Consider the following 10,191-nt stretch of genomic DNA (forward strand, 5'->3'; position numbering starts at 1 on the left):
TTTGATTTTTAATCTAACAAGCCGGGTAACCCGTGAACCCGCAAGCTTTACCCGTTATGGGCACGGGTTGAAGAAATGACTACCCGTGAAGAATATCAACCCGCGGGTTTTGGCCCGTATTAACCCGAACCCGTATAACCCGTAACAAGCCAGCCCGGCCCGCCCGTTTGCCAGCTCTAATTAGCAATGTCAATAAGCACAAGGTCACATGACTTGGCAAAAGGAGCTAAGCAAACAATTCTTGGTTCTAATTTCTTATTATGAATTAACTGACCAGTATTCATATGTTTCACACTTATACAAGCATCTTGATAACTACTACTAGTCTCACGAAAAACTAGTTCATCAGGCTTGGCAAAACAAGATGAGCAAATATCTGATGATTTAGTTTTTGTTAACTCCTTACAACCTGCAAAGTTTTCAGACTTGTCTTCGAGATTCTCATTATAGCATTGAGTATTATCATTCACACCTTTTTTGGTTTCATCGGGTTTTTTTTTTTTGTGTTGAAGGAGTAACCTGTGTAATAGTAGGAAGGTTCCTATCTTGCACATTCTCCTTAGCATCACTAACATGATTATCAATGACTCGTCCACTTCTGGGAGTACTGACGGCCTGGACATGATGAGTTGGCTTAGCACCAGATGTGGTTACCTCAAAAGAACCTTTAGGGTGAGGCTATATTTGACTTGGGAACTTACCCTTGTCTCGCTCATTCAGTTGGCTGGCTAGCTCATATAGCTGTTGTTGTAAGTTCTCCATAGATCTTTGAGTAGCCTGCATAAACAAACTCATATTTTCTTCCAAACTAGGAATTCTTTAGTTAGTACAATCACTAGGAATAGAAGATGCATGCGTAATACACTCAACAAGATTGACTTTAGCATTTCTTTCTAACGACTCAACTCTTCGTGTCAAAACAGAAAACTTGGCCTCATAGTCGAATTCATTATCAACTCTGTGAACCCCTTCACTACTAGCTACTGATCTTATGGGTTCTCTAGCCTCCCACTCTTGGATTTTTCCATCTATTTCATGCAAAAATTTGTAACCTTCTTCGTCACTCTTATCAAGGAAATTCCCACCACAAATTGATTTTACCATAGTCACTGTTTCCTAATCTAATCCCTCATAAAGGATCAATATGAGCCTAGGAGTATCCAATCCATGGTGTGGACATTGTAACAAGAGATCATGAAACCTTTCTAAATAATCATGAAGAAATTCTCCTTCTTGTTGCGAAAAACTATATAGTTTTTGACGAATGACAGTAGTTTTATGCCTAGGAAAGAATTTATGCAAGAATATATTAATCATGTCATTCCAAGTACTAATTTATGAAACAGATAATGCATTCAACCAAGATTTTGCATTATCCTTCAAAGACAAAGGAAACAATCTAAGTTTAAGAAACTCATCAGGTAAGTCCTTGAACTTCATTGTACCACACAATTCAAAATCTCTAATGTGGTAGTAAGGATTTCCATTCTTGTCCGTAGAAATTAGGAAGTGCTTACTCTAATTTCATAGGTGGCTGTGGTGGTAGGCAAAGTAATATAAGAAAGTTGAGAGACTCTAGCAGGGTACATATAGTCTCTCAAATTTTTAACCGGAGGGTTCGAACCCTTATCATTTGTTCTCGTCATGTATAAAGGGTACTTTAACAAGACGAATAATTGTTTTCTATCCCAAATACTTGGTAGATCTTGCATATGCTAACAAATGCATAATTCAGTTCAAACTCACCTTGCAAAGCCTCGCGAGGATTTCAAATACTTACTTTTCTGCCTGTTTTGGAGAGATTTCAACTGTGTTATTCAAACTAAGGTACCTAAAGAAAGTTCAACAAACTTTGTAAAAAGAACTAAAAATAAAAGATAAAAAATAAACTATGTACAAAAAAATAAACTATATCAGTTAGAGAGTATTTTTCAACCACTCCCCGGCAGCGGCGCCAAAAACTTGATGGGTCGGAAAACCGACTTAGTTTTACCGCAAGTGCACCGTGTCGAAATTGTAGACAACAACAAATGTGGTTCGTTCCCTCAAGGAGTGTGAAAATACCTCTAACTGATATTAATCAAAGAAAATAAATATATAGGATAATCTAAGCTAAACGACTCAAATTACTATGGGCAAAAGAAATATCAGAGATGACCAACATGTTAGGGATTCGGGAATTCCATTGCAGAGTTGAATTTATATGTATCCTATCACAAAAGTCTCATATTTCTCATATATGGTAGCAATACATGAAAAGCGGGGGTCTAACAACCACATCCAATATTTCGATTAACAATCTGTATGGACTAACTCCAATTTACTTTTAAGAGAATCAACTAGACAGTCAGACTTAATCTTAATAAAAGTATATCAAAGAGTTATATCTCTCTTTCTCGATTCAATACTTACTCAAGCAAATAGAAATCTGCGATTCTAATTGAATACAAGAGAAATCACTTGAACGGTACCAAAGACCAATGTTCAAGTAACAATCAATTTCAATCAACAACCAAAGGTTGGATTTCCCAATTGGTTGATTCAATGCACAACCTGTGATATTTCAATTATATAACAAAATATAATGCGGAAAATAAATAAAGCATACACCAGAAGTTTTGTTAACGAGGAAACCGCAAATGCAGAAAAACCCCGGGACCTAGTCCAAATTGAAGACACACCGTATTAAGCCGCTACAGACACTAGACTACTACAAACTAACTTCGGTCTGGACTGTAGTTAAACCCCAATCAATCTCACACCGATCCAAGGTACCGTTGCGCTCCTACGTCTCTGATCCCAGCAGGATACTACACACTTGATTCCCTTAGCTGATCTCACCCACAACTAAGAGTTGTTATGACCCAAAGTCGAAGACTTTAATAAATAAATCTGTATCACATAGAAAAGGCTACGGTAATAGATAAACCCGTCGCCCACAGAATACCTACGAGTTTTTGTTCCGTCTTTTGATAAATCAAGGTGAACAAGAACCAATTGATAAACCAGACTTATATTCCCGAAGAACATCTCAGTATTATCAATCACCTCATAATAATATTAATCGACTAGCGAAAGAAGATATTGTGGAATCACAAACAATGAGACGAAGATGTTTTTGACTAATTTTATATCTTGCCTATCGGAGAAATCAATCTCAAGCCAATCTTACGATTGTACTTAATTAGTACGATAGAAACAGCAAGATCATATCACACAACTACAAGAAAAGTAGTATCGGTCTGGCTTCACAATCCCAATGAAGTCTTCAAGTCGTTAACCTACAGGGTCTCGATAGAAACCTATGGTTAAAGGAGAATCGACTCTAGCTAATACAACTAGTATCACATAGGAGGTGTGGGGATTAGGTTTCCCAGTTACTAGAGTTCTCCCTTATATAGTCTTCCAAATCAGGGTTTGCAATCAATGTTACCTTGGTAACAAAGCATTCAATATTCACCGTTAGATGAAAACCTGATTAGATTTAAGCTAATATCTTTCAATCATTAGATCGAAACTTAGCTTGTTACATACAAATTAAATACACGTTTATTTAGGTTTGTGTAACCGTACCCAAACATGTACATCTAGTTGGTTCAACAGTAGTTAACCAAATGGTTAGCCATATGAGCACTTTCATATCAACCATATTCTTCTTTACCATAACTAGTTCAAATGACTCAAATGGCATAGATAGTCAATGAATAATCATAGGAAAATAATCAATCAAGTTTATAGAATGAATTTGTTTAGTATCAAACTATGAGATATACTTGGCATAAAACATGAAGGAGTTATAAATCAAACCCATAAATTGAGACATTCAAGCATCATTAGGCATAAATTTGACTTTGTTTTAGAACACCAAATAAACTAATATCTACAAGTTCATTCGTCGCCCTAACATGGAAAACTAGCCAGCCATAGCAAGAGAAAATGATAAACAACAAACCATGTTCATGGCTCTGTCGCCTCCTCTCTCTTCTTTCTTCGTTTTCCTTCTCTTTTAACATTTCTTCGAACCTCTTGTTCACATCCATGGCGGCAACATCAGTTGCTACTTCTTCGTTCTCTCAATTCCTCACCTGTGGTTTCTCGATCTCAGACAATAGAAATGGTTGCAACTGCTCGAAATGACGCTCAGATCCAAGAGAAGATGGTTTTCTTCTGGTTGCATAAAGAGAGAATGAAATGTGGTAGGGAGATGGACACGTCACCCTTACCTCTTAAGCACCTGCCTTAGCCACTAACAGAATCAATGTGCAATTCCCTTGTAGACTTCTTTGGTTCACTGTCCATGAAATAACACATCCAGGAAAGTGGATCGAGTGGTGAGCAGCATGGGCATACAAGGCGGACCACCACTAGCCTGGTCTCTTTTGGTTCTTTGATTCTCCAACTCCAATATAGCTTCTAATTAGGCTATTTAACTTCCGAGTGAAAAGAATTTCTTGTATCTCCTGTAAAATCTCTAAAATATAATTATTAGCGAACTAAAGAGACCTAGTTAGTATAAATGTGGGTATAAAAGTGCCGCACTTGCATGCTTATCACCTCCGAATTCTTCGTAAAAACTTTAAATTTGATATTGGGTGCCAATTATACCCCTAGAAAAATACTACTTAGGATACACAAGGAATTATAATACAATTTGACGCAGATGTCACTATGGTACAGTGGTAAAGTCGTTGGGTGATGATATTAGGGATCTGAGTTCGAAACTCGTCAGCATCAAGGTGTGGGTATTTTTCTCTTTTTTTTCCTATTCCTAGCTACCTGGGCCCGTAGGTAGTAAATCTTTTTGAGGTTTAAACTTTAATATAACCTTTGGGATTTGAAACCAATAGTTTTAAAACAAAAAATGCAATTTGACTCTTATATCTATTTGTCATTCCTCTTTTGGTTTGTTTACGAAAATATCTAATACCTATTTTCCCTTCCTCTTTGGTTTATTTACGAAAATGTATAATACTTATTTCCCTTCCTCTTCGGTTTATTTACGAAAATATCTAAAGGAAAAAAAGAAAATTTTTATTAAGAGGGGCATCTTTGGTTTTTCTGCCCAGACCGTTTCCAATCTTTTTTGTGTCAATTGATCATTTAAATTTTACAAAAATGTGGCCATATAGAAGGTCCTCCCTCCCTCGCTTCGGTCGGTCGGTCGTCCCAAAAATATTACGATAATGAGGGAGGATCCCTTCGCTCTTTAATTCTTACACTATCCCACACTTTAGGCACCTATTAAAATCGGATGGTATCGGATTTGAAGCTAATATTTCGAGGATACATACTTATCGAAAATGAGCGCATTCCGGAACATATAACACACCATCCATCAAAGTAATAGATAGTGGTTAAAAATACGTTAACTTCACCTGCTCGTTTTCAAAGTAATAAATAGTGGTGTCATGCATTTTGGAATACGCTCATTTTTAATAAGACATAGAGCCACGTAAGAGGTACATATCCCAAAATATTAGCTTAAAATATGTTATTGTTTGGTTTTTATTTATAAAAATGACATCGAAAATATGAGATAATGTGAAAATAAAAGTACTAAGGATCCTCCCTCGAAGATAATAACACCAAAAAGATGCTTTAATATGAAATGAAGATGAAAATGAAAATCAAACTTTTTTCATCTACTGAGTTGACTCAGTAGATTCCCACGATCCTCCAATACCGATGTAAATTATATTATACACGCATGCCAACGAATATTAACGGGAACACAAAATTGGTCAAAAAGACCAAAAAAAAACAATTCCTGGGTGAAATAGATTTCTAGCTTTTGATACTGTTTATATGGACAAAAATCAGAAATATGTTGTTCAATTAGCCAATTTGGATATTTCACCCAGGATTTTGTTTATTTATTAAATGGAATAGTCCATTATGCCCTTGTTTTTTAAAAATATTGTTATTAATCATACTACTACTAACATATACGGACGTGCTCTGAATGGGAAGTTTGAATTGACTAGTTAGTGTGTCTACCCTTGTAGATCAACAACATCATTTTACGAAAAATACAAAAACATCATCGGAAGATGAGAAATACACGAACGACGACATAATATGCTTAAAGAAAAAAAGAAAAAAAGAACATTGCTGCTTATTTTAATTAAATGCAAAGATCACTTGATATCACGTCACATTGGCTGCAGCTAGCTTTTCACCTAGTGAAATATTATTCACTGGCCTACTGTGAATAACGACGAACCAAGAGCAGAAGTTGATAGAGTACGTTCACTACAACACCAAGTGCACACATACATAGTTTGACCATCATAACTCATGAATTTGCACATCTCCCTTGCAACCGTAAGAATCCACCACCCACATCTTTCTTTACAACCATCTTGACAACGACTACAATTTCATGGGTGGATAGCTGGTGTGGGAAAAGAGAAATCTGTGTCCCCAGCTTGACATTCCTGTGTAATGGTTGGTGGTGGAGTTGGGAGAAATTTCCTGCAACATCCCTCACATACCGACTCCCTATAAACTCCAGGACGATCCCACCAGTTGCACTCTATAGTAGACACCGGTCTGTCCTGCAACTTACATTTGCGTTTCCTTTGGGAAAAAGTTGTCGTTCGAATCAGAAGTAGTTACGTTAGTGACTACATAAGCTTCACCAAGGCTACATGATGAAATGGCTGCCACCTCTGAAACACCAAATCCAGGTTGTTATGCAATAAAAAATTCAAAAAATAAAACAAAGAGTGATTCAGTAATAGTGATCAAGTAATAACATCAAGAAATAAAAAGGTTAATGGAAAAACAAGAAGAACTATCGGTACAAATACAATCGCTTCAAACTGGAATAATAAAACAAAAATAGATTATTGTACCTGAGCAAGCAGATAGGGAAATGAGTAATAAAACAAGATAAGAATCATCGACAAAAAAATATGAGGACCTCTCGGTTATTGCCATCATCTTCACAACGAAACAATGAACTCTAATTGCTTGTGCTTATTGAATCCTATGAAATCCATCAAAACCCTTCCTTTAGTTTCTTTTAATTTGTTCCGGTTGGAGCAACTGCAATCGATCAAAAGCCTTCCTCATAAACTCAACAGAAATTCAATTACGGCTGCAACTCTTCTTGCCATTCTTCTTCAGTCACCCAAAAACTAGCACCGCATTTCCTAGTTTTCATCATTTTGAACCAAAAAACATAAGCTAAGAGCAGTAACATATGTATGTCTAAATTAAACCAAAATTATATACTAACAAATATATATGCAAGCGGTAAGCGCTATCTTACAACAAGTGAATGCAAGAAAGACTGAAATTGTGAATCTCATTTGTAGCGGAAGTACCGTCATGACAATGAACACTTTTCCTAGTGGTAGTAAGATAATCAGCATAGACTGTCGTTAAGAAAGTAGGACTTGTAACGAACCATAAAGTATTCCATCATTTTGCTGTTTTATAGCATGCTTAAATGAAATAATCAGTCTTTTCTTGGAATTGCTCAAGCACTTCTGAATAGCCTTTTTCTTTCCTTTGCAACAAAAACTGCAACCAAAGAAAAATCAAGTATATATTAGGGTGGATATTACAATAAGATATGATGTAAGTATTCGAATAGGGTGGACGCAACTGGTTACATCATGTGTTACTACCATTCGACATAGGACGTAACTGGTTACATCCAGTGTTACTACTATCCGACACAAGATGTAACTCCAGTGTTACTACTATTCGACATAGGACGTAACTGGTTACATCCAGTGTTACTAATATTCGTCACATGACATATCTTTAAACCTGGATGAAACTGTTTTCATCTATTTTTAAACTAGTAAAACAATATACACTGCATATTAAAACTGGATGGAACCAGTTCCATCCAGGTAAAAACCTGTTGAAACAATTTCATCCAAGGTTTAAACTGCTAAAACAAAATACACTGCATATTAAAACTGCTGGATGAAACCAGTTTCATCTAGGTAAAAACCTAGATGTAACTATTATTCGACATAGGACGTAACTACATACTACTATTCAGTTAGGTAAAATACACTACATACTACTATTCGACATAGGACGTAACTGGTTACATCCAATGTTACTAATATTCTTCACATGACATATCTTTAAACCTGGATGAAACTGTTTTCATCTATTTTTAAACTACTAAAACAATATACACTGCATATTAAAACTGGATGAAACCAGTTCCATCCAGGTAAAAACCTGTTGAAACAATTTCATCCAAGGTTTAAACTGCTAAAACAAAATACACTGCATATTAAAACTGCTGGATGAAACCAGTTTCATCTAGGTAAAAACCTGCTGAAACAATTCCATCCAAGGTTTAAACCTGATGAAACCAGTTCCATCACATGTAAACCAAATTCATTCAATTTCATTCATAACATTGGAAAAAAAAATCAAATAACCAGACTCATACACCACAACTAATTTCATTCATTAAATTGAAAAAACTCAAATAACCAGACGTGAACCAATTTTATTGAATAAAATACACATCCATTGAAATGAAAATAAAACAACCAATTCAACAAATTAACCTACTGAAATGAAAATAAGAACAACCAATTCAACAAATTAATCATGCAATTCTGAAAATAAGAACAAATCATAGTTAGAGTTTCAAATCTTACGAGTTCTAGGAGACATTCTGTGGATAGATTGAAACCCCGATTCTTCAAATACACTGAACTGATCGATCGATTGAAACCCTAGAAACTTCTCATTTTGTAGTGTATTGTTGATGGTGTTTGCAGAATACGGTGTTGATGTTGAGAAAATACTGTTGATGAAACTGATTTCTTGTAGTGATGTTGACGAAACTGATTTGTTGTAGTGAGGATTGTTAGGAGACGGTGGATGAAATCATTTTCTGTTACTGTTTATGGTGAGGAGATGGTGTGGGGAGGCGGTGGAGGAATTTTTTTCTCTTCTGGTTTGTGAGAAGATGAAGAAGGACGGTGGTTTTCACTTGAAGAGAGAGGGAGAACGTGGTTTTGTTGAAGAGAGAGGGAGAACGTGGCAGTTACAAAAGGGTAATTCCGACAGTTTCAATTAAAAGATTCCTCTGTCCATTTGACTCATGCGAAATGTCTACCGGTCCATTTGACCAAGAAGAAGTGCACTTTTGGCTATATAGCCCAATTTCTTGGACGGGAAGTGCTTGTTTATCATTCGTTTGGCGTGGCTATATTCTTACAAATTCTGTGCGACCAAGTAAGCTAGCCTAGTTAATTATAAGAAAAATAGAGCAACATAAATGTAAGAAAAACCAACTTATAGTAATATTTATTGATATACAATGAAATGAAATGTGAAATTCATTTCCCTGCGATACAAGTACGGGGAGAAGAAGGAAAACAAAAAGAAGAGAGAATCGTAAGAAGAAGCAAACGAGGGCAGGAGAGCAACTACGTTAGTTACAAAGGGCACTGACGCACAGTTCATGTCAGTGTGTGAGAATTATTTCATAGATCACAGTTAATTAATATAACTCCTCAAATCAATGGTTGTTTCGGAGGAGAAAATGCCTTCCTCCCTATTGATGGAATGTTAACAATCATTGGTTGCCTGGAAGGAGGAAATGCCTTTCTCCCTACTGATGGGTAATGTTCGAACTCAGGTGCTTGAGCCAAAAACTCGATGACTTTTTGCGTCTCGGCTGATGGTTTAGCTGCACACAAACAACGATTGTTATTAGCAAAAAAAAAAAAAAAAAAAAGTTTCCAGACCCCCAACCACACTTACGTAACGATTAGTTTCAACTTTAAGTGTTGGTTTGTGGTTCTGTCTCCACCATTGTTCGGGCCGATGGTCGTTCGAGTCTGGGTGTGTACGTGTGTGCGTGGTGGAGGGTCTATAATATATAATAGGGATTGGAGTGAACTGTATATTACCTTTATGTACGTGTTTCGAATGATCCAAACATGCGCCAAAACATTCCATCAAGGGTGACGCAACAGATCCACCTTGTTCCTGTGCATGTTCTCGTGCACAATCGAGTTGGCACGGCCATCCTTCCGCTTTACCGACGTACAAAGCCATAACCGCAACCAATAACATTGCCCAGCCGATCATATTTGCTCTTGCCATCTCCTTTTGTTTCTTTTTCTCTCTTCTTCTTGTATTCTTCTTCTTCTCCCCTCCCAATATCTCTGCAATACAGAAGAGAAATGGAGAGGT

General features: G+C 36.4%; 1 protein-coding gene across 1 annotated transcript; it reads right to left on the reverse strand.

The window, feature by feature from the left end:
• Positions 1 to 9,265: 9,265 nt before the first annotated feature.
• On the reverse strand, positions 9,266 to 10,191 carry LOC113336007. The gene is made up of 2 exons (XM_026581997.1): positions 9,906 to 10,191; positions 9,266 to 9,682 (listed from the first exon to the last, which is right to left on the reverse strand). Exons 1-2 carry the CDS (start codon positions 10,099 to 10,101, stop codon positions 9,507 to 9,509), a joined length of 372 nt encoding a protein of 123 aa, XP_026437782.1. The 5' UTR covers positions 10,102 to 10,191; the 3' UTR covers positions 9,266 to 9,506.

The sequence above is a fragment of the Papaver somniferum genome, unplaced genomic scaffold (assembly GCF_003573695.1).
Source record: "Papaver somniferum cultivar HN1 unplaced genomic scaffold, ASM357369v1 unplaced-scaffold_150, whole genome shotgun sequence".
Lineage (NCBI taxonomy): Eukaryota > Viridiplantae > Streptophyta > Magnoliopsida > Ranunculales > Papaveraceae > Papaver > Papaver somniferum.